This window comes from Manacus candei, unplaced genomic scaffold, assembly GCF_025592945.1.
Source record: "Manacus candei isolate 608988 ecotype Guabito, Panama unplaced genomic scaffold, ASM2559294v1 h1tg000009l, whole genome shotgun sequence".
Lineage (NCBI taxonomy): Eukaryota > Metazoa > Chordata > Aves > Passeriformes > Pipridae > Manacus > Manacus candei.
In genome coordinates, this window is record NW_026138057.1 from 2940488 (window position 1) to 2967792 (window position 27305).

Genomic DNA, 27305 nt, shown 5'->3' on the forward strand with positions numbered 1-27305 from the left:
GGTCCCCCAGCCCCGTGCGAGGCTCTTTCCCTCAGGGAAAACTGGAGCACAATTCCGTCTTTCCTTCCTCTCCTTCCTCCTGCTACTTCACCCTCTGGTTTGGGCACTCAAACATCGAGGGCTTTGTGGCCGTCGAGGGGATGTGGACACGCCAGAGCTGCGAGGGCGCTGGTGCTGCCACGTGGAAATAAGCTTGGGTGTGAGGTACTAAAATTGCCCTCCAGTGCTGTAAGGTGAAAGAATGCATTTGTATCAAGTGTTTCCCGACTTAAAAGACATACTTGCAGTGTTCTCCAACGTGGTTTTCATAACGGGTGGGAAATCCCTCCAGAGAGCAGCGGGAACAGCTCTGTGAGGAGGGGGCTGCAATCTGAGGGCAGTTCTGGCTGCCCAGACACCCTCCTGAACATTCCCCCCCCCCCCCCCGACAATTTCACTATAAAAACGTGAAACTGAAATATAAACAAAATATGAAAACAAACCTGACATGTTTACTATCAGCTTTAAAAGATCATAGCCCTAATGGCTATCAGGCAATCACTGCCTGTCTCCTACAGAGCAGGGGCAACTTGTGGGTGTCAGAAGGAGTAAGTATTTTTAAGATGTATACTTTCCTTTGGAAAATATATTAGGCACTTAAAAGGTGAAGAAAATAACCCCAGTGTTCTTGGCGAAAATGAAGCATCACACAGATTTAGGAAAGTTCGTCATAAACATTTATTTTATGTCAACCTGTTTAGAGAATGTTTTACTCTTCAACAGATAGAGGTTAGGAAGTGTTTGTTTTCCTGTTTGTTTTCTGGTAGAGGGGAAAAAAAAGTAAAATTCAAGATTCACTAGATATGTGAATTTTAAAAAGTTACGTGTTTGTGGGGAATGCCTTGAGTGGGAACAGGCTGTGAGGAGGACATAGAAAGCACCCGAATCACAGAGGGGACGAGCACTCTTTTCTCAAGGGGGAAATTCGCACTGAAAATCTTTGGCAGTACTAGAATTCCTTCAGATAAAACAAATTGGAGTTGGTACTGGAAATAGATTTGGGCTGGATTCTGCAGCCCCTCCATGATCAGGAAGAGGCTGTGTCAACTCAGAAGCCTCGAGGGGATTTTTTGTAATATCTGAGTTATTTTGATGAGGTCTGTGAACCTGGGCTTTGCATAAAGTAGAAAATGAAAGACTTTCTTTTCTTTAATTAACCGTACACTTTACAATATCTAGATTGCCAGTAGTTTAGTTTGGGATTTTTTTTTTTTTTTAACATGAGCTCTCTTTCTCTGTCCTTAAATACCTGGAGCTTCACCTCATTATTTCTCTCCTCTGTGACCTCGACAAGAAACCAAAATCTATTCACCTTGTAGGAAATGGCAAACCAGGTTTACTCGATAAGTCCTGCAGAACAGCTGTAACATGGCACCAGACACTGGAGGGTCAGAGGCTTGTACTCGGTGAGAATTGCTCTGTCATCCTCTCACTAGCATCAGATCTGCTGGTTCTGTGGAAACACAGGTGTTTGCGCAGCTGAAATACTAAGAAATAGTCTCAGCTCTGGGAGAGGTGGGAGGAAAAAACTGATATTTACAGTTCCAAAGAGATTTGGACTTGCCCGTTCCCCAGCAGCAGCTTTGCTCTCTGCCAGGTTTCAGCTGTTGTAGCCAGAGCTTTGTGCGCTGGATCGTTTGATCCAAACATCAGGCATGTCTGGTTGGCTGTTGGGTAACACGACCGGCCCCTCGCTCCCCAATCCAAACCGATTTTTCCACGAGGAGCTGTTCTGCTGTGACGCTGCCGGAGAGACATCAAAGACAGTCTCCCTCAGGTCCAGCCGCAGGGTATCTCTCTTGCCGTTCAGGTAACCTCTCTCCGCGTTACCGTAGGAGTCAGACAGCTCCAAGGCATCGGGACAGGAGCTGGCTGACTCAGCAAGCTTCAGGCCCTGCTCGAAATCACTGATTGACGTCTCGCTGGAGATGTTGAGCATGTCAAAGGAGCTGCCGAGGGAACAAAGGCATCTGTGAATTTTGTAGATGTCAGCAGCAGGGAGGGGGCTGCGCTCTGAGGTATAGTCTGGCTGCTGCTGGGCAGTGTCGCTGGAACACTGGGATTTATTGAGCTGCCCGTCTTCTTCCGTGCCAGCCGGCTGGGTGTGGTCCAGCCCAGACCCGTCCCACGCTTTCAGACCGTACTTTTGACAGCGACAATCTCGGCAGAGTCTCTCCCTGTGAATTTCTGCTTCCGAGGTGCTGTGCTTGTAAGGAGAGGAAGTTTGTAGGGCGGGACACTGGCACAGGCCGACCTGCTGGTCTCCAAGGGTCTCCTGCAGGCTCTGTCTCTCTCTGTCCAGGGAGGGGTGCGTTCCCCCTCGGGGGCATCTGTTGTCTTCAACCTGTGTGTCTTCAGAGAGCACAGAGGGCCGGTTGGACAGCTTGCTCGTGGAAGTGCTGTTGTCAAAACTGTCGCTGAGTTTCCTGGACAAGGGCTGGAGCTCGTATTGCTCATTTGCAGTGTTGGCCTCCTGGACCTTCCGCAACCGGTTTTGCTTCTCGCTGCCCCCACAGGCAAAGTTTCCGTTCAGCCCGGAGTCATCGGTGTAGTCTTTCATGGTGTGGGCACAAGGCCAGAGGATCTGCCCACAGTTCTTCTCCGGGCCGAAGAAGCAGCAGAGCGACTGGAAGAAGAAGCTGGCGAACCCACAGCTGATACAATTGATCATCATGACGAATATCCCCAACTTCCTGTACGCCAGGACCGTGGCAGGCAACATGATGACCCCTGCAGAGAAGAGAGCGGAAGCTGCCATGGCCGTGGCACAGCTCATCTGCTTCAGGGAAAAGGCCACTCGGCTCAGGCGGTCGGAATGGGGGCACAGGTGGTAGGAGATGCAGTAGTTGACGGTGAAGTCAACAGAGAGACCTACTGCAGCTGAAATGAAGAGAGACTCCACTGCATTGAGCTGCCACTCCAAGAGGACCAAAAGGCCAATGGTGACCAGGACGGTCCCTGCGATGGCAGTGACAGAGAAAACACTAAGGAGGACGTTCCAGGTAGTGAGCAGCAGCACCACGAAGGAAACTGCTATGGAGAGCCCCATGACCACCATGGTTTCTGTGCTGAGGCTGTCCTGCAGGTTGTACAGCTCTAGTTTACTGGTAAACCATCCGTTCTGAAGCCCCACGGGGGCAGTTTTCATTTCCTCTGTTACCCAGAGGCTGATTTCCTCATAAAATTGTTTGGATTTGCTGTAGTTGAAGCTATAGTGGTAAACAGTTTGAAACTGCAGCACTAAGGCAGTGAGATTTCCCTCCTCATCAAACCTGAGGCCCAGGTCATACGTTTCTGCCCCTTCCCTGCCCTCTTCCAGGAGCATCATTTTGATGCAGTGCACGAAGACTTCGCTTCTGTAAGGGAAAGAGAAGTGGTTACAGCAAAGGTTGAAGCTGTGGTCTCGCTGGGAGCACTGGCGGCTGTCCATCCACCTGAGGAACTCCTCCATGAAGCACACAGTAGACTTTTGCTCTGTGTCAGGGTAATAGAATGTTTTGTTCTTCACTTTTTGGCAGAATTCGAGGAGCCACTTCTGGGCATCGGGGTTTTGGATTGTGAAGGTGGTGTCTTTCACTAGAGTGCCGTTGCTTTTTGGGTTGAAATGGTCCCCGTTGTCCACAGGCAGAACGCCCCAGACTATGGTGACGGGCATACGCTGCCCTTCTCCGCGCTCCAGCCTCTCGAACATGAACTGGTGGCAGTACTCGGAGTCGTACCTCTCGAAGGGGTGGCTCAGCCTGAACACCTGGACAGATGATGTCTCCAGGGTAGGGAGCTTGAGTTTGGGGTTGGAGCAGGAAATGTAGGCACCTCCAATGGCTAAGGCAGCAAACCAGCAGATCCAGATGTACCGAAACTTGATGACGCCGCAAGGCAGGAGCTTTTCAAAGAGCAGCTTGGAGGTTTCAGACAGCGTGTTCTGGAGCCCCCTGAGGATGTAATGGAGGGAGAGAGCGACTCTCTTGTGGCCGCTGTTGTTCCAGTAGGCTTCTGGCTTGTAAACGCAGGCGGTTGCGACGTAGCGCTCGTAGAGCACGGCCGAGGAGGGCAGCCAGGTCAGCATGAACAGCAGGTTCACCAGCACCGAGGTGCCCATGTAGACGGCGAAGCAGCGGATGGCTGTGATGTTGCTGATGTAGCTGGCGTAGAAGGCGGCGCCCGTCGTGAAGCACGAGGCCAGCATGAGGTACCCAAAGTGGTGCATGGTTTGACTCACCCACTGAGCGAGCCCGGCCGAAGGGTTCTGGCTCTTGCTGAGGTTCCACAGGTCGAAGAAGACAAAGGTGTGGTTGGCACAAATGCTGCTGAGAACGATGACTGCTGTCAGGTTCACAAAAGGGAAGTAGGTGAATCTGAAGGCCACCTTGTACAAGAAGTAGGAGATCATCAAAGAACTGACAACAGCAAGCAGGACCATCAAGGTAATAAAGAGTGAGCGTAAATAAAAAGAAATGCTTAGAAAAATAGCTAATATTGCAAGTACTGGATACTTAGTATCCAGTAAAAGGTAGTGATGGAACAGTTTCTGTTTAAGGCCCAGGTCCATTCCAGTGATAGAGGTGTAGTTATCAAACAGATCCCAGGTTTCAAGGTTGTCTAAGTAGATCCCCATCATCGATGCACCTTTTCTTGTAGGCAGGAAGAGCAGGCTGTATTTGAGAGAGGGCACTTGGTACTCCATCGTCTGGGGGCTGAGAAAGTCCCTGTCGACCAGGAAGTGAAGCAGTTGGTAGATGGCATTGAAGCGGGTACATTTTTCTGGGACTTGGGCACACTGGGAGTGTTTCTGTCTGACGGCCGCAGGGCCTATGCAGGACGGGGTGAGGACACCTCTGTGGTAGTCTGGAGCACAGGCACGGAGCAGGGCCAGGGTGTGGGAGATGTCTCCCTGGGTTATCTCCAGGCACGAAGACCTGTTGTACAGGACAGCGATGTAGTTCCCCAGGGACCAGCTCGGGCAGCATTCGTTGGCTTCTGTGCGCTGGCAGAGGTCTCGAAAATGCACGTGGGAGCGGATCTGGAAAACAGACCAGGGGCATCAGGGCAGACTCCAGTGTGTTCCTTGTTCCCTGCAGTAATCCTCCCTACTCCTTCTTCTGTCCTATCCTCCCCTTTCCCCTTTTCCCCTTTCTCCTTTCCCCTTTCCTTTTCCCCCCAGGTGTACCAGCCATCCCTTGCCATCCTCCCAAAGACAAATCCCAAACACCATTTGCCTTTTCCAAAAATTAAACCTTGTCCATTATTTATGTTTTATAACCACAGGTTTTCAAATTTGGCTCCTATGGCAAATGCAGCTAATCCCATTAGAACTCCCACTTTTAAAACTTGCTGCCGGTGTCCAAGCTGATAGTTCCATTTCCATAATTAGGTTCTGCTGCCCAAAATCCTCAGCAGCTTCTGAGGAACACCTTTGGCTCCCAGACCAGCTCTTGTTCAGTGTCTGTTTATTCTTGTTTAATTTGCAACTGGCAGGTGGGATCATCCCTGTATTGCCAAGGAGATGAAATGCTTTGGAATCCTCCAGGTGAAACCTGTTGTGTAGCTCACGTTCTTTCTGTCTGGCATCCTCTCAGCTAGACATCAAGAATTGTGGCAGACAGAAAAGAGACAGCCTGTACATGTGTTCTTGCTGCCATCACTGACCTTGTCTTGTTCCATTTGACACATAGACTGAATAGCTTGCAAGTTCCATAAGCTCCCAGCAGTTGTGGACATAAATACCAGCTGGGAATAGCTCTTTTCTGAAATAAAGAAGAAAAAAAATATTAAAGAAAATGATTAGCTAATGAAAATTAATCAGCCAGGCTGTTTGGAGTAGACTCTCTGTTCATGGAAAAAGCAAAGTATCTGTGTGTATCTCAGTGTCCACAGGGCTGCTCTGGAGGGCTCCCTGCAGGGACGCAGGTCACAAGACAGCAGTGAGTGGTAGCATCTGTCTCGTGTGACCTCAGCTCTGCTCCTTGCCCATCTGCCATTTACATTTTTCAAGAAGAAAAGAAGGAACAGAGAGGGAGTGGGAGCAGAGAGGGAGGGGAGCATGCGCTGTGTTTTCAGAGGATTCACTTTGGATGTGGGTAAATGGTAAAAACATTAGTCCTTTAACATGTGCTTTTAAGGGATATTTCTAGAGGGAAAACCAGAAGTATGGCAAAGGGTTAAGAAGGAGGAACAATTCTTCTCCAGAATTTCTGGACAAGCCTTTTCTGACCACTCAGTTCTGAAGTGCTGGGAGGGCACTATCAGAGCTCTCCCATGTGGAATTGCGCACACTGCTTGCTTAGAGCCATTTCAGGGTATTCCCCGTGTCCCACTCTGACAATTCCGTCACTCGGGTTCTGGGTGTGCAGCACTTACGGCCCCGTCGACATTCCCCTCACCTGGGGGGCCACAGAAGAATCCATCTGCTCCGTAGCTTGTTTCCACCATTCTCCGTGTCCTCGCTGCTTGTTCTCCCTGAGCAGCCTTCTGGCCTCTGCCCATGCCAAGGTCATCATAGCTAGCAAAGAGCAGATTATTGTTAATAATTATTGCTACTATCTGGAGATCATCTGGCCCTGAGTCACGTTCACTGACAAGGGCCTGGTGCCACACACAGCAATAGGGAATCCAAATCCATTGCAGGCACACAGACTTCAAACTCTGCAGGGTCCTGGTCACTTTTGAGTGCAGGATATATATTATACTTCACGTAGATATCTTGGAATATTGAATGTGTGCCTTTACAGTCAACATCTCCCTCAACCCCCCCAAACCAAACCCAAATACCTTTTCTTCTTGGCATAGGGAGAAAGGGAGAAGGTCTTCTTGTAGCCCGTGTGGCTCTCGACATTCCTCCACACAACGAGCTTCCTGCCAATGTCAGTGTCTCGTGGCTCGAATCCCTGCTCAAGGAAAAGGGCTTTGTCACCACTCACACTTCACTCAGCTGTCCTTAGGCTTCCTCTGAGACACAGAAACTGTATTACTGCATCTTGGACAGAGACACAAGTTCAACTTCCCCTGGAACTACTGCATCCCAGACACGAGAGAAAAAATGTGTCTCCTTTCCCTTCCCTGCAACAATGGCTACAATTCTCTCTCCCTGATATCCTAAGACTCTTCTCCTTTTCAAGTGTAATGGTCCCTTACAGAAATGGCACTGATTTTCCACTTCATGGACAAACTCTAGTGTAATCTTATTTTTTCAGGATTCCTCCATTAACTGGAGGCAGGGATGACTTTAGGGAGTGTGGGATTCTGCATGGAAAACAGGACTCTGTGTAGTGCTCAGAACAGGGCAGGCTCTCTGTTTCTAGAGCCTCGTGCACAGGCTGTAGGAAGCAAAGCCAGATCCTCCATCCAATCTCTGCCCAGCCTGGGGGTGACCCCAGCCTTCCAGCTGTGGAAGGGGAGCAAAGGGAGCAATCCCAGTTTGTGCTGGCAGTGTCTCCACCCCCGAGGGAGGGCACTGGTGGGAGTGCAGAGCACAGCTGAGGGGTGGGCTGGTGGCTGCCACTGGCGCGGGCTGTGCTCTCCCTGTGTGCCAGAGGGGCAGCTGTGCGGGGCTGACACATTCTGCTCGTCCTGGAGGGATGGTATCCCGGCTTGGCCGTGCATTTTCCTTATGTCCCTGTCGAGGTATCAGCTGCAGGGACTTACCATTAAGGGTTCTGAGAAGTCAGGCAGGTTCCCGACGAGCAGCCCAGCGACGGTGCAGAGCACGGCTGTGACAGAGCACAGCCCCAGCACGGCCAGCGGCCACTCCGCCACCAGCTGGGAGTAACTGCAACCAACAGGAGCACAGAACACGAGCTGTTAAAGACCTCTCGGGCACCCAACCTGCTGTCCCACCAACGAGGTGTTAGGAACAGGAAGGAAAAAATCAGGGTTTCTGCTTCAAGCAGTCATTTATTGCGAGGCTTGGAGGCTCTAGTACAGCTGTTAATGAACATATTACACCTCTAACTGGATGTTTGCAGGCCGCTCTAATTAACTCGGGTAATTACATTTTGCCTCGCTGCATTTTCCTGCTTTTTCAATCCAAAATAATAAAAACCAGGCTCTTGTGTCCTAGGGCAAAATGAAGCTTTAAATGTTTAACTTCAAAGATTGCATTTAAAAAGAGCTTCTTCCTTTCCCCCCCCCCCGTTGTGCAATGTCAGCTGGTGGCTGCAACAGTTTGGGCTGCAGATTTCCAGCCTGGGGACCCTGAGAAGTCTTTGGGCTATTCTGAAGAGTCCCCTGAAGGCAAATAACCCAAGCAAGTCCATTGTCATTGGTCTACATTCATATATTTAGACATTGGTCTAAATTCATACATATTCAGTACAATATATATAATTTTAATGACATTTCACCCATTTTTAATGAAATTTCTATGCCATCAAAACTCTTCCAGAGAAGCAGCTTCCTCTGGTCAAACTATTTTTTTCAGTTACTTTTATTCTGAAAGAGCTGGGGTAAAATTTTCAATCCAAGCTCTATTTTTATTTTGGTGCAAATTGTCTCCCATAAAGGATGATCTATGGAAGTTACTCTCCCACAGTTTTTTTCACCAGTGCAGGTTTTGCTGCATCAAGATTTTTGTCTTCCTCAAAAATACGTGTTGAGATGTAAGATAGCAGAATGGGTTCCTGCTCTGGTTTGGCAGGTTCTAGGCAGTCCTCTGTTCTGATGTATTTCTGAAATATGAGAAATTCTTTGTCGATAAATAATTGACAAATATCTGGGTTTCAGGTATTGAAATTCACAAATATTTGTGAAGGGAAGTGAAATATTTATGAACATTGTTTGAGGTGGAATGTTCCTCTTTGCCTGCTCTTTTGCTCCTCTTGCCTCTGACTCCACTGCAGTTATTTCACCATTAGAAATCATCACAAGCACTTCAAACACCTTTTCACATGACTTTTGATTTTTTTTGTATTTTTTTCAATTTACAACTGCCTTATCAAATTTGTTTTCATAGATTAAGTCTTTGCTGTTGAAAATGAACAAAAATTGCCCTTTATGCATTAAAGTACTTAATTTCTGAAGGCTGTTTTGGGTGCTTCCATGTCACATTAACAGAAAAAAAGGAGAGAGAAAGAAAAGGAATCAGTTCCAGTGTCTGATGATGGAAGATACTTATCCAAATCTTCCAAACCAAAATCAGCTTTTAAACGGAAGTAGAAAGCAATGAAATTGTTTTAATTTGGAGAAATGTATTTAAAATCCTCTGTCTTTTGAAAAGATGAATTTAGTTCATGGGTGGGCTCTCCTCCTTATTGCTCATCTGGTAGGACAAACTGGATTAATCATGTATAAATATACATACATGTATATATATATATATACACACATATACATGCACACACACATATATAGGATTATTATATCCATACATCTACAAAGCTACTGTATGGGTTAGAGCCAGGCACCTGCCCAAGAACAGCTACTGAGACAGCGTTGCTGTTCATTAATTCAGGTTAAATTGATCTCAGGAGCAAATGGAGATTTTCCCAAGGAGTGGGAAGCCCCAGGAGCACTGGCCTCCCCTCTGGAGCTGGGCCTGGCAGGATGTCACCCCCAGTGACACTCTGCTTTCTGGTAGCAGGGTGGGAGAGCACTGATCACACAGGGTAGAAGGGCAGGAAGCTTTTGCTGTTAAACATACCTTTTTGGCATCCTGAAAGCTTTGTCGTGTCTGCAGACAGAAAAAAAAAAAAGATGTGTTCATTTATTGTAGTGCTGCACTGGTCTGAGCAGGTTAACCCTTGCAGGGCTGTAGGCACCAAGCTGAGCCAATGCTGACACAGGCCTGGCACTGTGTGAATTAGTTTAATGAATAACAGAGCCTCTGTCTCTCCCATTTGATCCAAAAGGCTGGGAAGCCACGTAGGCTCCTCATTTTGCCCCTCTAAGAAAACCCCGCAGAGTGTATTGGACATTAGCAATGCAATCCCATAGAAATCTCCGTGCAGCTCTTATCCATGAAAATCTGTCTGGTTTAAGTGCTTTCCTGCTGAATTCTTAAATTGTTTCTTGACATAAGCAAACCTCTTTATTAAATCTCATGAGTTGGGCTGGCAATGCTTATAGATAGCTTTTAAATCCTGTTCAGCTCAGCGAGGATTTTCCCCAAAGGTGGCTCTCATTTGTTTCCCAGGCCCCTCCAAAGACAGTATTTTTCCAGGCTAGAGGAGCAGAAGGCCAGTGGAGCTGCTAAAATTATTTTACCATGATTATATTCACACAGGAGCATTTGTCACTCCTACTTGTAGGGCTCTGAGGAAAGAAATAAAGAAGCCTTCCCCAGGGGATCCAAGGTTTGTTAATGAATCCCTGAGGACAAGCTTTCCACCAGCATTCTGACAGAAAAGCTACACCTCAGTGGGTCACATATCTGCAGGACCTTTTGTTCTGCTGTCTCCACTGAAATGTCCCCTTGAAACATTCCCTGGCCTGGAATGGCTTTGGGCTGAGCACAGCTTCCAGAGAACTGCTCCCACCTCTCTCCGTAGCTGTGCCGAGCTTCCCACAGCCAGAGCTCCCTTCTCCTCTCACCCTCCTCCCACACTCCCGCTTAAGCTGGGAGAAGGTGCTGCGGCATCTTCGTGGGACAGATGGCCCTGCTCCCTCCCAGCACCCAACTGGTGACCTTGAGGCAACTCCTCCTTCCTGGCCTTGCTATGAGTGGGAGAAATGGGAAAGCAGCGGAGCAGAGTTCCCCGTGGCACAGTCACTCTCAGTGACTCGTGTAATAAGTGTACTGTGTTTCCCTCATCACACTAATGCTCTGTAGATTCAGGAGAGAGAGAGAGGAGCGAAGCAAAATCCCCCCCAGATTATCAAAGCGAGGTCTCTTCCCGGCAGTGCGCTGCCCATCCTGTGCTAATTCCCTCACAATAGCTCCTCAAGCAGATTTGCTTGGATTAAAAACCCCATTCTGGCATTATTATGTTATCACTTTTCTGACTGCTGGTGCTGCACATGCTGCCAGGGATTTGCAATCCAGCTGTGTTTCCTACTTAAATAACCTGTTATGGAGGACGTGGTTGGCAATTTTGTTGATAGCCTGTGAGCGAAAAAGGATCCAGGAAAAGGATCCAGGCTCCGACTGTAGTTGCTCTACACTGCAAACAAGCAAATTAAATCCTCTGTTAATGGCTGGAAAATGAGACTGTAAAGGGCTTTTGTGCCTAAGCCTGCAGTGCTGTATACAGGCAAGGAAGGAATCCTGTGCCATCTTTTGTCAGGATTCAGTGGCTACAGCTGCTGCAGCAAAGGGCTCAGGGTCTCTAGTGCCAAGAGTGGACTCCAGGAGGGACACGGGAAGGATGGTGCTGGCTGGGAGGAGCAGAGGGTCCAGCTCAGGCTGTTGTCCCAGCTCTGCTTACAAATGAGGTTTGCCCGATTCTGGCATTGCCAACACCTTTGGTGATTCCCAGCCTGCAAAACCAGCTGATCTTCTCCCTTTTGTATCTCTCACTGCCCAGCTGTAGCCAGCGCTTACCCTCGGCGGCCGCTCCCTTCCAGCACAGGCAGAAGCTTCCGCAGGGGCAGGAAAAGAAATGAACTCTGCTCCTATCACTCTGCCAAGATAAAGGATTGGCAACTGGGTGGCTTGGAGTGTGACAGGAGAAAATACAAAGGCCACAGAAGATGGGCATAATCACAGCTGTGTGACCTGGGAGCAGCCGGGTGACCTTGGCTTTAGCCAGCGAGTCCCTTGAGAAGGAAATCCCTGCTGTCCGTGCTGTGGAAATGGCAGCTCTGTGTACACCCACTACAGAGGTGGAGAGCAGACCGGATCCCTCTGTGCCTTTTGGGGCAGCTGCTGCCCCCAGCTGAAGAGCAAACCCATGTTTGGTGCCTCCTCACTCAGACCCTGCTCATCCCTCCCGCTTCCCACCTCCTAGTCCGGGAGGTGCTTTTGGAGCCTCTCTCCATGTGCCTCTTACCTGACTGTGACAACGTGGTGCTGCACCGGCCGCCGCTGCCCCGGGGACCACTGTTTCCAGGGCGTTTCTGAGGCCTCAGGGTGGGAATCTGGTACGGGCTCCCCGCTGGAAAGGTGGGAGCACAGCACGGGCCTCTCGCCGTGCCCAGGGAGCGAGGGCAGGCCGTAGCTGCCCTGGGGTTCCTCCTGGCTGCAGGGGTGGTACAGGTGGTGCTGCTGCAAGTCCTGGGAGCTTGATGGCACCTGGCCGTTGGACTGGGTGGAGACTGGCCCAAGCGTGTGGCTGGAGGAGGGCAGGGTGTCCCCCCCCAGCCTGGGGGACGCAGGGACGGGGCAGTGATGGACTGGGCAGATCCTTTCCCAGGAAGTGCCGCTGTAGCTGAGCTCAGCGTTCCCGATCTCTGGCATGGCAAGGCAGGTCTGGCAAGGTCCTGTATTTTGTTTTTCTCTGTGAGAGAAACGAAGGGAAGGTAAAAGAGCGGGAGGCTGAAAGGCTGCATCCTGAGAGCTGGAGACTTTCACAGCCCTCCCACGGAACACAAATGTCAAACCTCACCCACTGTGTGCTGTACTGAGCCAACCTCAGGGCTGAGCTGCATTACGCTTTTTATAAAGACATCCGTGACTCACTCAGGGATCCCAGGTGATGGAGAATCCTGGAATCCATCACATCTTTGTGTGTGTTGCTCCAAAAGTTTGGGACATTGGGTAATACCCCCAAACAATTCTCCAAGACATTTCACTGTGGAGGGGGCTGAACACGCTGACTGGTGATAATGGCAGGGTCCTAACTCGGGACCATGGAGGGATTACAGAGCCCTGGGGACACAAACCAAAGGAATCTGCATGTGAAGAAACCACTCAATTATCTGTGCTTCCTGGGAGGATTAATTAGTGTGATTGCTCTGCAGAAGGACTGGCGCTGCTCCACGTCGGGACAGCAGGAGAGTGAGTCATCCCTGGCACTGGCACAGCCCAGCAGTGAACCCGGTGCATGTGACTGTAACAGGGGCTTCAGCCTCCAGCCTGGCACATTCCCTGATGGCTCCCATGTCCTGCAGGCTCCACCGGGCTCTTCAGGAACATTTTGTACACAGATGTCCCGAGGATGATAGCAACTGAATTTATGGGTCTTGCCTTGTAGGAAGGGATCTCTAAAGATCTTTTGAAACTTGACTTTCCTCAGGATACTCAGTTTACTGAGACAAAACACTTGGAGGCTCCAGTTCCCAAATAATGAGGTCTCTGCAAGATATACTTTGTTTTCTCCAAGGAATTTAAAACATTATTGCATTCTTATAGTTCTTGATTTATGGAGCCTGAGAGGTTTTGCTTAGAGAAAGTTTGACTAATACTTTGAAGGACTGCTTAATCTGTGTGACACCAAAAATCCCTTCACACACCATAGACTGAGGTCCCTCTGCCCCCCCCCCCCAAGTGCCTTAGGAATTGCTGTCTCAACGGATGCAAACACCAGCAGTCCTGGTCCTTGTTCAGAGCACGTGCCATGGTCTCTACAGCTGAATTATGTGTCTCACTGCAGTGTCTGGCCTCAAGGATTAAATAGGATGAACAGTTTGGGCCAGCCAGAACCACAAAGTGTCTCAAGTCATCAAAGAATTATGAGGGCTGGAGCAGGACTGCAGCGAGATGAACTTTAGCCTGAGGCACCTGATGTGATGTGGGGAAAAAAGAAGGTAAGAAGTTGGGGAAGGAATGTTTTGTAAAACTTGCAGAGTCCCTCTCGTTTCTTTTTACACAGCCATGGAAAAAGACAGAATTCTAGCAATTACAGGTCTCTGGAGTTGTACCCAAGTTTAATGACAAAAGGATTTGAAGAATAGTATTAGCTCAGTATTGCTTGAAAATTCCTATTTCTTCCTGAAAGCAGGACATATTGGCCTTGGCAGCCTCTGCTATGTACTTTGCAACATCAATTGAGTTTATCAACACTGATAATCTACATTTCATGATTGTACAAAAGGGGCTTATTTCATTAAAATCATTACAGCAGAGTAATGTTTGTGGTAGCAGTTACAGTGCTGGTGTGGAGACTCGTGGCACAGGCATCACACTCAGCTTTACTTGCAGACTGTACCAGCCCAGGGACCAGTAGCAACAGGGATCCCCGAGGGATCAGGCCCCATCCAATGGTAATTTTAGTTTCTAAGCCAGAAAGCAGCTGCAGCAGTCACAGCACGGGTGGCATGTTCCTGGGGCCTCCTTGCAATGGCACTGACTTCAGAAGCCATGACTGATGTGCAAATGCAAAGTGGCTTGAAAGAAGTCAGCTTTGTGCTGAAGCAGGTGCCAGAAAACCAGCAGAGCTCAGTGAGATAAGGTCGAGATAAGTTTGTCTCAGCACTCAGAGAGCTGGAGTGCCTCTGCTCTGCAGCCCAGAGTGCTGGTGAGGCTTGGGCTGGTTCAGCGCAGCCAGAGGCAGGAGCTCCTGAACAGACTGTGCCAGTGATATCCCAGTCCACCCACAGAACTTGTCAAATAACATCAACAATGGCCTTGAAGTCCTTGCTGTCCTGTCCCAGGTGGATTAGTGGCAGGATTACCTGGCCTTTCAAGTGTGTGATTGGTGTTAGAGCTCTGTGTAAAGGTGCTTTAGAGCAGAACTTGTCAGACATGAGGTTACAAATGCAGTGCCAGCAGAGCTGCTCAGGAGATGTAACCTGAGGTCTTGTCTGGGGTTGTTACAGCCTCATCAGAGCCAGCCCTGCACGGGGAGGAGTCAGGTGCAGCACCACTGCACACAGGCCAAGGGAAGATTAGGGTTTGTGGTAGCCAACAAATATCTTTTATTAGTTGTTGCCCTGCTCTACGAATTCTGGAGCCAACCTGACGGGGAGATGCTAAACACCACAAACCCCACAGCTCTGGGGAGCTGCAGGGGCAGAGGTGGTTTGGGAGAGCTGGCCTGGAGGGTCCCTCGAGCCACTCTCAAGCCTAAATTGTAAATCACCTCTTCTTCCTGGGTGTCCAGTGACTTGGTTGGGGTTTGTAGTTTTGTACTACAAGGAATTTTCATCAGAGAGTTGATGGCATGGTAGTGTTATGCTTTGGCAAGGTCTAGACCTTTTCTCACTCCCTTTTTGATGCTTCTGAGTTACTCTTTACCTTGATCCTGTTGCGTTTCCTAATTTCTGTGCACTTTAAATAGGTATTGCTCTCCTACAGTGCATAATAATTCACAGAGATGCTGCTGCACTGACAGCTTGTGTTTTGGTGTTCCACACCTATACAATATTTCTGTTCTTTTTTTTTCAAAGCAAAAGCAAAATTTCCTTTCCTTGAAACTGCTGGATCTGCACTGGAATCTGGGACTAAATTGGTCTGTCTGCCTTAGCTGAGGGTGAATATGTAACACTGGACAGAACAAAAAGGCTTTCAAAGAATACACTTTGAAGGTGGTCAGGGAGAGGCACGGAGGCCATACAATGAAAAATTCCCCCTCCAAAAGCACCTCAGCTACAAAACCTCCCAGTGGGGAAAGCAGATGCAAAGTCTTAAATATCACAGATTGCCTCCAGGTTTTCTGCTCAGACATTGGTAGCTTTGAGTCTAATATTCCCCATGAAATCCCACTCTCCTTGTTTGCCATCTTTGCTGTGAAACACTGTCAAGTTCCGCTCTTCCCCCACGCCTTGTCTCTTAACTCGATCCCTGGCCTGCTCAGTGACTCCAGATTCTGGGATAACTTTGGCCACTTTGGATCATTCACTCATGACTCCTCTTCATTATCTCCTTTTCAGACTAAACAATTAGACCTGTCAATCACCCTCCAGATATGAATTCCCTTATGCTCAACCCTCTCCAGTTCCATGACGATGTGACCTTGGTTATCCACAATCTCCAGGGAAACCTGGAGCTGGCAAATAATGATGGGTTGGGATAATCACTGCTGGCAGCTCTGCAGAGGTCGAGTCTCCACGTGCTGCTCTCCCAATTAGCCGTAGTGCTGCTGAGCTTAACCTTTGGTCTGCTGAGCTCTGCACCAGACATGTGGGCTGGTTCTTCTTTGCCTCCAACCATGTCACTGTTACCTTTCCAAGCCCTCAGGACCCTGAACCGTGCTGGAGAAATGTTTCAGGGGGGAGATTCTGATATCTGTTTGCTGTCAGGCATGAGGAGGGGAGGGCAGAGCCTCACACTGGACTCTGCTTGCCATGCTGGCACTGACAAAGACTTTTAACATTCATGGGCTGTGTCAGATATTTGATATCTTTGGGTCTAAGGGGGCAGAAATGGTGTCTCAGCCACAGAAAAGCCTACAGAGGCAGCTGACAGCCTCCAGGCTCAGCTGGATGCAACCAGAGAGATGTTGGGAAAGGAGGGAATGAGGAGGTGGAGGGAAAGGTACACACCGGGGTTAACTGCTCCTGTTACCCACAGCAGTGAGTCGTGTTTCTCACGCTATTTGCTTCCCCATCTCTTCCCCTGGGATGTCTGGACAGAACAATAATCCAATTTATGGGCCTGCCCGAGTCACTCGGAGTGCAGCAGTGCTTCTCTCGGGGAGTACCAGGGCACACGGAGCCTACCTTGTGTGGTGAACCAGCAAAAGGACTGGAGCTTCTTCCCACAAGGATCCAGGCAAGGTAAGGCCAGGATTTCTAAGGAGCCAGCTTTCTGCCATTCCAGCTCTGCGGGGATGTGGAGCAGTGCTGGGATGCAGGGACTGTGGCAGGAGCCAAGGGCTGAAGGCCATGACTCCACCCCTGGCGTGGGGTCTCTCCCTCCTGCAGGGACTGGCATCCTTCTGCCCCACAGAAGGTGGCTGCAGGACCTGGCTTTAGGCTTTGCCTGCCCACCTCAGCCCCTCAGCAGGAGGGTTTGCTGGAAAGCTGCCATGTTGGCTGCCTGGTCCCAGCACATTCCCCTCGGGATGGCTTCGCTCTGCAGCACACAGAGCCGAGCTGGGGCAGAGGGAACTTTGTGGGGCAGGGAAGTGGCAGCATCGGGTCCTCTTCCCTTTCCTAAGCCACTCCATTTTTTTGCACTCTCTGGGCTTGCTGCCCCCGAGCCACACAGCAGGAAAGCACATGAGGTTCTGAGAGAGAAATGAGCCAAAGATATTCAGCCTTTTGCAGGAATGGCTCCTTTCTCGGGCTGCTAATTCCACCCTCGTCCCCAAGCCCATTTCTATAAGCACTGCTTTTTTTTTAATAGATCATCTCCTCCTTTGCATACTAAGGAGAGGATCAGGAAAGCAGCACTTTGCATATGAAAGATGGGAAACACCTACCTAGTGAATGGAGCTGTCTGATGCCTGAGTCAAACTACAACTTCTCCTGCTGACAGAGGAATCTCAAGGGGGCATTACAAACAAGGAGAGAAAGGGCAGGAGTCTGTACCTTTGCCTAGAGCAAGAGCCTTTTTCCCCAGGAACCTTTGCTTAATTAGACATTAAGAATTACAAAATTTCATTCATCAAAAAAAAAATCTGGTTTTATTTTTTCCCTTTTTTTTCTTACTCTAGCAAGGTTTTGTTTGCATGTCAGCTGTACAAGTTTTCCTGAATGAAAAAGAAATATAAATTCTTTCTGAATGAAACCCGTGTGCTATAGGTCAGCTTCCATCTAGACTAATGGCTTTTTCCTGGAGAGCTGTAAATGACTTTTTAAGAATGGGCTTTTATAATGGAATTTAAATTTCCCTTTGAACGTACCACCAGCAAAACAGCAGTGGAGCTCTCGAGAAAGAAAGAGCTTTTTCACTTGTGTTTTCTGAGGAGATAAGAGCGCCCTTTCCCAGGGATTAGGGAAGGGTTCATTGCCTTTCACTGTCACCTCGTTATCCAGCTCCCTGTCTCGCTGACAGGGAGAGACAGGCACTCCTGAGCAATCCATCTCCTCCTTCGGCTGCGGCAAATCCTTGTGCACTGAGCAATTCCTGAGGAGTTGCTGTTTGTTTGGCTTTCTCAGTCTAGCAGCAGGATCGTGTGCATCCTTGAGAATGCACAGGAATACAGTCTTTTTGTTAATGAGACTCCTGAGTATGTTAAATCATCATGAAAAATTAATGAGACTGCAAAACTCCACTTCCCACGTAGTCTGCCAGGAAAAGTTTAGTTTTATAATCCTTTCCATTGACTCGTGTGAACTGCCTTACCTTTACCCCAGGCAGCTTCTGCTGCTGCGGGTACAGGTGTGTGTGCTGGGACAGAGCCAGACACAGAGGGCTCGAGGTCCCCACCCAGCCTTCAGTGCCAGAACAGCTCTGGCTGCATGGGAAAAATCACGTTTTGAAGAAAAAAGGAGTGAAATGAAAAGGGAAAGGAAAAGAAAGCCCCACCTTGCCGTCCCAGTCTGAAAGAGGCCGGGAGGAAGGTGGTGTTTTCTGCCATCTGTGTTTTTCTGGTGATGAGTTGAGCACTGATGATGAAGAGCCTTGGTTAGGGCAGAGGGTGGGGACCAGAGAGCAAACCCTGCGTGAGCAGCAGGGTGAAATTGCGGCTGCCAACCTGGCTGCAGGCACCAGGTCAGGGAGCATGTGGCACAGGGCTGCGGGGCTTTATGGGGGAGGCCTTTGGAGTGAACCCCATGTTTGCCCACAGTGCAGTGAGGCTCTGTCTGAGACGCTGCACTTCCCAACAATAGCTCTCCCGATGCTGCGGAAGGGAGGGGAGGGCTCACCATGTTGCAGGATAGAAACGTGCCCGGGAGGCCAAGCCGGGAAGCCCCGCCGGCAGGGTTGGCTTCTCATGGTGTTCCTGGCCCACGGCAGGAGCGACCAGGGCCCCGGTTGGGCAGCGCACACCGCCAGAGCCCGGACCGCGGGCGGGCAGCAGGGCGGGCAGCGGGGGGCTCTGCCTGCGGGACACGCCTCGGTGGGGCTGGGGATCCCCGGACCCAGGAAAACCCCGCTGGCACCGACCACCTCCCACCCACAGAGCCGGCGGTGGCGGCAGCTCCCACCCGCCGGGGCACCGGCTCCGCATCCCCGTCCCGGCCCCGCAGCTCCTACCTGGGCGAGGCGGGGCCGCGGCCGCGGCGCGTCCCCTCGGGCTGCGGCTCCCGGGGCGGCGTGGCGGGCGCGGCCTCCATGGCCGGCGGCGGCGGGCGCTGTCCGTGCCCGCGGTGCTGAACGCTCCGGAGCGGCGGCCGCAGCGCCCCGGCGCGTCCCAGCCCGGCTCTGCCCGGCGCGGCTCTGCCCGGCTCGGCTCTGCCCGGCGCGGCTTTGCCCGGCGCGGCTTTGCCCGGCGCGGCTCTGCCCGGCGCGGCTGTGCCCGGCTCGGCTCTGCCCGGCGGGCTCTGCCCGGCTCGGCTCTGCCCGGCTCTGCCCGGCGGGCTCTGCCCGGCTTTACCCGGCTCGGCTCTGCCCGGCTCGGCGCGGCGCTTGCGCGGCCGCGGAGGCGGAGGCGGGGCGGGCGCGGGGGCGCTGCCGCCGGCACAGGGAGCGCGGTGCGGCTGCGGGGGGAGCCGTGAGCCCCGGGGCCAGCCCGGCTGTCGGGGATGGGGCTGAGCGTGCGGGTCCGGGACGGGAGCTCGGGACACCGGGCATCCTTTGGGTGACTCATCCGCGCAGTTGTGCTCCTGCTTGGCCCGGGCTGGGGCCGCTCCCAGAAGTGCTCCCGGCCCTGTGTGGCAGGTGCAGGGAAGCATTTTGAAGTGGCGGGTTTCAGCAGCATTAAATAAGTTAATGATTCGTTTAAATAGGTGGTAGTTTTGAAACAACCGAGTTGAAAGCACGGAGAACATAGGGAGGTCAGGCACGTTCCCCTCCTTGCAGGATCCTGCTGTCACTGTCTATCAATATGATGATGTTGCACTGAGTTGGGTGGTAGCCCCCTTGGGCATGGGGAGGACTTCCCACAGAGCTTGTGGAAGGTGGCTGCACCTTCCACAGCCACTCCCATGCCCATGACCATGACATTACTTGTGTAGGAAGGGCCTGGGGCTTTCTCATGACCGTGTGTCTGGCCATGGGAGTGGCAGTGACCCTCTCCTCTCCCTTCTCATCATCCCCTGTGTGGCTGTGGGGATGGCTGTGACCTTCTCCCTCCTCATGGCCATGCCTGTGGCCCTCAGAGTGGCAGTGACCTTCTTTGTCATGTGGGTGGCATTGTTTTGGTTCACACATATGGAACAGCTGAAGCAAAAAGAGAGAGTATTAGAGCAGAGAGTATCCTATAACTCCCACTAATCCTCTAGCTTAGAATAAGCCCTTCCTGCCTTAATGACTTAAATGCCCAAGACAGTTTAAAGAACAAAAAGCTTTTCCTAATGCCAGAGTGTGTGACACTCTCCCACCCAAGGCTGATGCCTCTCCAAACCCAGCAGGAGGGAGTTTTGAGGACAGGCTGCGGCAGCACCGCTGTCCCAGCGCGGTGATCCCCGCTGGGCTGGGCCATGGGGGACCATCCTGCTGCTCTGAGCCTTAGCCACAGAAATGTCACTTGCCTGGTAGGATCAGATCCACCACAAGGAGCAGCCCCAGAGCAGCTTGTATTATGTGGCCCAGCAGGAAAGACTGAAACCTGGTATCTGCTGAAAAGATTGGCTGGCATTAATGTGGTGACAAGGACATGGGTGATATTTCCTTTTCTTTCTTCCCGATGCTAAATAATAATTCCTGCAACAGTAATGATAATAATAAAGCCATGGGAGCTGCAGGGATGGTGGGAATCAGCTGGATTACAAACATCCCACTGCTTCTGACAGACAGGCACATCTTACAGCTTTAGTTTGGCTCAGCCCGACGTGTGAACTCCTTGTCTGGGAAGTGGGGGTGCTCACGCTTCCTCACTCCCACAGCTTGGCAGGTTTGCTCTGTACTGCTGCAAGGTATTCATTATTTTTAATTGCCCTTAGCCAGGGGCTACAGCTGGGCTCGTGCTCCCAGCTGGCCCAAAGCCCTGCCCAAGGCAGTGGGGTGCCCGTTTCCCTCCCAGGGCTGTTGCATGGCCAGGCCTGGAGCGCTTGGCCAGTACCTCACCTTGGCTGTTCTTTGCTCTCCATTAGCATGGAGAGCTCTGGCTCTTTGCCATGGCAACCCATAGCCCAGACCTGCCAGCATCAGACAGGTCCCCCTGGTCCCTGGTGTCCCTCTGGAATGAGGGAAGGTTGAGGAGGGCGAGTGAGAGGGATAGAGATGATCCAAAAAATAGCAAAAGAGAGAGGTATAGGGTCAGGAATATAAAAAAAGACAGACAGTAACGGGTGGAAAAGAGAAAAATGATGGTGAGCAGACAAAGGGGAGAAGAGGAAGGGAGATGGAACAGGTGAAGGGCACACGGGTGCACTGGAGGTGGTGCAAGAGGCGGCTGAGGGCTGAGGCAGGTTTAGGAAGCTGCTGTGCTGCAAAAGCCCCTTATTGCTTCTCCCAGCTCTCCTGCTCACCACCCACTTGCATTTCTTCCACAAGCAAAACGCAAAACCCTGCTCTGCAGCATTCCCCTGCCTTGAGAGAAGCCTGAGTCAGAAGTGAACACGGCACTTCCCTTGCTGTGTGTGTGTGCAAAGTCCCCCCAGTTTGAGGTGCCTTCCTCTCCCACCATAGTCAGTAACAAGGCTCCAGGAATATAAGCTAATTTTAGGAGTACAATCTGGGCATATCCTTAAAGCAGTCAAAGGAGGCAGAATAAAGATTTCATTTCATGGGCTGGCAGATGTGACCAAGAGCAGTTCCCAATGGATTTGCTTTGCACTGGTCACAGTTCAGCGTGGCTCATTTCACGGTGCCCTATCTTACCATGGTACTTTGAGCACAATTTGCTTCCCTTCCCCGTAACTCAGCATTTCCCTGAGCAGAATTTGTCTCTGTTCAGGATGTCCTGGCTCTGGTTACACAGCTCAGCATTTCCCACCCCGTGGTGTCTGGCTCACGTAGGGCAGGGCAGGGCAGGCGCTGGAGTGGGGCAGCCCTGGGCTTGCACTCCTGGGCAGTCTCTTGCTAGGGCTGACACTTGCCATCGGCTCTTTGGGCTTGGATCAGTTCACCTCCACTGCCACTGTCACAAGACAGTGCCCTCCCAGCTCCAGCTGGACCTTCACCTGGACCTGCTGCCTGGGCTCACGCCCACCTGCGGCGGTGCTGGGAGGGAGTGGCCATGGTGGCCCAACTCCGGGAATCTGGGAGTCCCTTTCTTCCAAACCTGCTTGGCTCATGCCCTGCAGTGCAGCAGCAGAGGAGCTGTCCCCACTGTGTTGACAACTCAAATATTGCCACTCTCTCACCTCTCTGTGCTGGCCCACTTTGAGACTGGTGGAGCAGATCTCAGTTCTAGGGGAGGCAAGATTTCATCCCCTTCCAAAAATCCAAACAAGAGTGAGCAGGAAGGACAAGCAAATGGGGCTCTCAAACTGTTTTAGGAACATAAATGCCGTCCACAAGACAATTCCTTCAAGCTGAGACCATCCTTCATCCAGAGGAATGTTTTCTTCCAGGGCACCTGGCAAACCACAATGGGTGAGTCAGCAGGATGGAGGCAGAGATCTCCAGATCAGTCTCTGGATGGGGATCCATCCCTGCCTCTGCTGCTGCAGGCAGTGCTACCCTGCATCTCACACTCAAAGCTGGCAGCTTGCAGTGGTGGCACCACCATGACATTTTGGGCAGTGTAAAATGACCCATGCCATGATTTTCTCCCAAGCCCCCGGAGTCACCGTGGCCAGAGCAAGGCTGGGGCTCACTGCGCAGCTGCCTGGGATTGCAGCAGCCTGCTGGTTTCCAGGCACTGTGCAATGGCTCGTGGCTCTGCAGCCAGCTCTGAACCCTGGGCTGTCACTGCTCACTGGAGCAGGCAAATAGCCGGGGTATTTTTGCTGCTCGAAGCCAGTGACGGTGTGCCAGGCACCTCCCGCGCTGGAAGGTGTCCATGGGGACAGCAGCAGTCCTGGCTGCTCCTGCTGCACAAACCTCCTGTCGTCTGGGCTGGGAAATTGCTTCTTAGCTGGAGAACAGCTCGGTGGCTGGTGCTGTGTTGGCAAACTGAGCCCCAGTCACCTTCACTGGGCAGAGCTTATTTGACAGGTGCCCACCTTCTGCAGCATCTGGAGGGGTTAATTTAGAGCTACAAAGTGCTTTAGTCATGGCTTGAATGCCAGGATGGGATTGGAGAAGCTGTCACCTTCCAAAATTGATGCAGTTGTCTGTCTCCACCAGTGTGCACCAGAATAAGGCACGAGACTGAAAGGGATTCATGAATGAGGTTCCTGGGGCAGTTTTGATAGCCAGTCACTGTTTCTGCTCAGGGTGTGTGCTAGAGCACGGCCCACACACTGCACAGGACAGAGGGGTCCAGGCAGGGCCCTTCTCTCCTTCTTGGGGTTCTGTGAGGCTCCTGCAGCACTGCAAACCTCTGAGTAGCTGCTGACACAACACCATGGGCTGGGAAGGTTCCAGGCCCATGGCAGTTGTGTTTTTGGGCACCAGCACGTTGCGAACTGAAGCCAATAGGAGATGTGCTGAGTTTGCTGTGTGTTTGAAGGGGCAGGAGGCCCATAGAGACCCAATTCAGCTTTGCTTGGCAGGGAGAGTCTCACTGTAGCTCCACTGTCCCATTTTCTGTGGTGCCATGTGCTGGGAGCGCAGCCACATTGGCTCTGGAGCAGCCCATATGTTCACACCATTTCCCAGCGTGACTGACAGCGAGCCAGCGAGCTCCGAGCAGCCTGAGATACCCCAGACTAATTCACGCCTTGCACGCGAGTATTCTTCGTAGCAAGATCTGGGACATACATTCCCAGCCTGGGGAAGGCCAGAGAAGACACTGGCGTGACACACCTTGACTGGCTGTGCCTGTTGGGTACCTTCACAGCTTCAGCAAGGCTGGAAACTCACAGCTGACTTTTGGTGGAACTGGGGATGTTGCAACCAGCCTGCCCAGAGTGGTCCTGGCAGGCTTTGGCTGGATACTCGCATGGAACACTGCAGACCCAGCCATCACCTTTCACAGGCTCCCGCAGCTCATGTGAGACCCCCATTTCCAGGTTAATTCTGCAAAATACACGATGCCCAAGTGTCTCCCAGCACACTAAAGCCTAGCACTGAAATGCTGTGTCTATGGAGCACAGGGGAGGAGATCTGGCCATGATAATGCATTAAATGGGGCAAACACCCGCTTTTTAAACCCTACGAATAAATAAAAGTGTGGGACCACTTATCTGGAAGGGGCTGAGTCTTCAGGAAAGCCCTGGCATGGTCACACTAGTCCCTCTCTGCACAGGTGAATTGTTGCTGACAAGGGAATGCTGGAGGTCAGGGAGTGTCAGGCACCCAGGTTCCATCCCAGAAGGATGGGCCATTAATAAATGTGACGGGAGTACAGCAGGATGCTCCATTTGCTGGCTGTACCTTGGGTCTCTGAGCTGTGCAGTGACACAGCTGTGCACAAAAGGGGGTTTGGGCTGATGCTGAGGAGCCTGTGGGTGAGAGATGAGCACAGTCCTGCTCTCTGGGGGCCTGGGTGCTTTGTTTGGGCAACACAAACAGCTCCACAGCTCCCAGATTTCAGAATACTAATTTCTTTTAAGCAGAAGATTTGCTGGCACAGGGCTTTTCATGTGAAAAAGTCTCTTTTGTTGAAGTGACATTTCCCCAATGGGGAAAGAAAATCTTGTAAAACCTTCCAACTGCCTGAATTATTGTTAGATGGAGGTGGAGATGTCCTTGGAGACTTACATCCCCTACTTCACATACCATCTATGTCAGCAGACAGAAGTCTCTGCCTTCCTCCTTCAAAGGCAGCACGTGAGGCTTCCCACTGCACACGGCTCTGGCCCTCCCTCTCCCCCTGGAGGTCCCGGAGCTGTCCGGCTTCCTTAGCCCGATTCCTCCTGGGAGGTTACAAGTGCTGCCGGCTCCCAGGTTTCATCTGGCACTGTTGGAGCTGATCTGAGCTGTGTTATCAGCACCTGGCAAACACAGTGGGGGTATCAGTTACCGGGAGACTCAGCCTCGCTGATCCCATTGTTCAGGAGGGACGTTTTCCTGGGAGCCCCAGGGAGAACTTACCTGGCTGCCCTCCTGCCCAGCTCTGCTCTATCTGCTGCACCAAGGCTTGTTTAAGGGGTTCCTGCCCTCCCCTTCCTCATGTGGGGTGTTAGGGCAGTGCCAACATTTAAGGACAACAGAAAGCCCCAGCCTGTTTGAGTCAGTCCATGGCGAAGAAAAGAAAATTAGATGAAAGACCAGTGGTGCCAGCCAGGCGGATCTCACATGGGAAGAGCTTTTCATTTTACAGCCTTATTGTGTCCTTCTTTATCTTGGTGAATCGAAGCTTTACTACAAGACCTTCAAAACAGGAATGTTACAGTCTTGTCTTCCTCTCTGCCAGGAGAAGCTCCTCCTGCCTGTGCAGAGTTGGCAGATCCTAAAAAGGACGGAGCCATCCCACCCTGGCGGCGCTGAGCTGCCAGCCACATTCCTGATTGTTTTAATTGCTCATCAGAGCTCAGCTCCTGTTAACCTTCCTCCCCTAAGCTTCTTAGTGCTGCTGGCACCAGCAACTCCCTGAGCCTGCTGAGCCTCCTGGACAGGACACAGGCAGCAGCTGATACCAGCCCAGCCTCAATCCATCTCCCTCCTGTCCCAGTGGCATCAATGCCAGTGTGTTGGTGTCATCCAGGGGTGGCCCAGTTGGCATATTGGAGAGCATATTGGCTGAAATGCTCCATTTTGGGAGGATCAGAGCCATGGGGGGATGAAAAGCAGTTGTTTTGGCTGAAGAACAGGTAGATGAGTGGAGTGGGGAGGTTCCATCCCTCTGATTGTTGGAATGTTTCTGCTTTTTTTTTTGGTTAGAAACTGAGCTTCAGAAATGCTCAAAGTATTTCAGCTGGTGCTTCCAGAAAAAGGTGTTTTTAAATGCTTGTTCCAAACTTTTCTCATCAAAACGTTTAAATAACAACAGGGCAAAGGAAGGGTGTTATTAATCAATTCCTTCTGAAGGTACTGAAGGAAATGCAGTATTCCAGGGAGAAAGAAAATGGAATTCTTCCTTCTTACGAACCCAATCCTAAACCCTGTGTTTCAGCCCACCCTAATCCCATGTGTTGGGGCTGCACAGTGCCCCCAGCCCTGAGCTTGGATGCACTGCAGGGACCAACTCAGAAGGGCCAATACCCACATTCCTAATGGAGAGGCACCTGGCTCAGGAGCTCCCATGGGGACCTGGGGATGCCCAGGCAAAACAGAGAACGGGATGAGCACTTATGATGGCTCCTCAGGTGTTTTGCAGGGGAGTTTCAGTGTCTGATGCAATGTGTCCTGTTGGAAAACATCCCCAGAGTAATTGTGTGGGCTCCTCTTGGACCTCAGTGATATCAATGTGATATAAATTTATCCTGAGCTGAGCCTCCTCAGCTTGTGCAAGGGTTGAAATAAGGCCAAAGGCTCAAATTCTGACCGGAGCTGGGAGAAGGACCAGTTCTCCAGCCGGGTTTTAACCCACCCTCTTGAATCCTGATTTCCCTCCTGCTGGAGCAGGGATTATTTGCACTTTCAGGAGTTTTCTGTTACTTGAGTGGAGCTCTCAGCAGCCAGACCCAGCCCAGCAAGTGTCTCCCTCCACCCAAGGACTAATTACTGTGGAACAGGGCCTTTAATATTTAATTACCACCTTGACTGCCCTGTTCATCTCCTCCCTTCCCAGGCGCCTCTGAGCCTCTCGCAGGCTGGCCCTTCCCCTTTGCCTGGTTTGTGCTCCCAGGCAGCTCCGCACCCTGACCCTGGCGCAGGCAGAGCCGGATTCCCCGCGGAGCCCAGCCCGAATCCATGCAGCATCCGTGCGAGGTGGCGACGCCGGAGCCCACGGAGAGCCCTCGCTGCAGTTCAGACCCTGGAGCCGAGGTTGGTCTCTGGAGCTTGCTTTGAGTTCTGCTGGCAAAGGGAAGTGAGATGGCTCGTTAGGGCTTTAGTGGAGCTTGGTTGGGATGAGAGGCACCCAATTTGCCACTTCTTGCATCAGACTCCAAGTGGGTCACTACCGCCCGTGCAGCCCCAAAGCTGACATGACTTTTGGAAGTTCACAAAAGGCATGTGATCGTGTCAAGAGTAAGCTGGCTCCTGACATGCTCATTTGCAGCTTGGGAGCTACAAGTGACAGGCCACTGGGCTGTCCATGTCCTCCTAGATCTGGGCTGGAGCCATGGGCTGGAATGGGGAACCTCCCTGGGCCGCTGCTGATGACAGGGCAGAGCAGTTGCTGTCTGCAGCTCTCCATCCTTTCCCCAAGGACTACATAAAAGACGAAAAAAACCTGCCAGACTGGCTGTCCTGGCCACTTTCCACAGCCCAGCACCCTCCCAAGGCTGGGTCCTGTGTCCTACATCTGAAGGCTGGGTAGCAAACAGGGTCAACAAACCTGTATTGGCCCTGCTGTGCATGTCTGGAA

General features: G+C 51.4%; 1 protein-coding gene across 2 annotated transcripts; it reads right to left on the reverse strand.

The window, feature by feature from the left end:
• Positions 1-649: 649 nt before the first annotated feature.
• DISP2 (dispatched RND transporter family member 2) lies at positions 650-19014 on the reverse strand. Of its 2 annotated transcripts, XR_007902679.1 has the most exons (9): positions 18935-19014; positions 11961-12407; positions 9674-9703; positions 7681-7804; positions 6808-6923; positions 6420-6538; positions 5686-5783; positions 1580-5059; positions 650-1492 (listed from the first exon to the last, which is right to left on the reverse strand). XR_007902679.1 is itself a non-coding variant. In XM_051776903.1 (8 exons), the coding sequence occupies exons 1-8, from the start codon at positions 19012-19014 to the stop codon at positions 1640-1642; spliced, it is 4434 nt and encodes a 1477-aa protein (XP_051632863.1). In that variant the 3' UTR covers positions 650-1639. The 2 variants fall into 2 exon arrangements, 1 of the variants encoding a protein (XP_051632863.1); XM_051776903.1 differs by having other exon boundaries at positions 650-5059.
• Positions 19015-27305: the final 8291 nt, after the last annotated feature.

Bases quoted from the DNA above. Each gene is read 5' to 3' on its own strand.
- DISP2 (XM_051776903.1), bottom strand. From the start codon at position 19,014: ATGGAGGCCGCGCCCGCCACGCCGCCCCGGGAGCCGCAGCCCGAGGGG. The intron at 7,805-9,673 runs GTATGTTTAACA...TGTTGGTTGCAG, and splicing joins GCTTTCAGGATGCCAAAAAG to TTACTCCCAGCTGGTGGCGG. The intron at 6,539-6,807 runs GTATTTGGGTTT...GCTCTTTGCTAG, and splicing joins CCCTATGCCAAGAAGAAAAG to CTATGATGACCTTGGCATGG.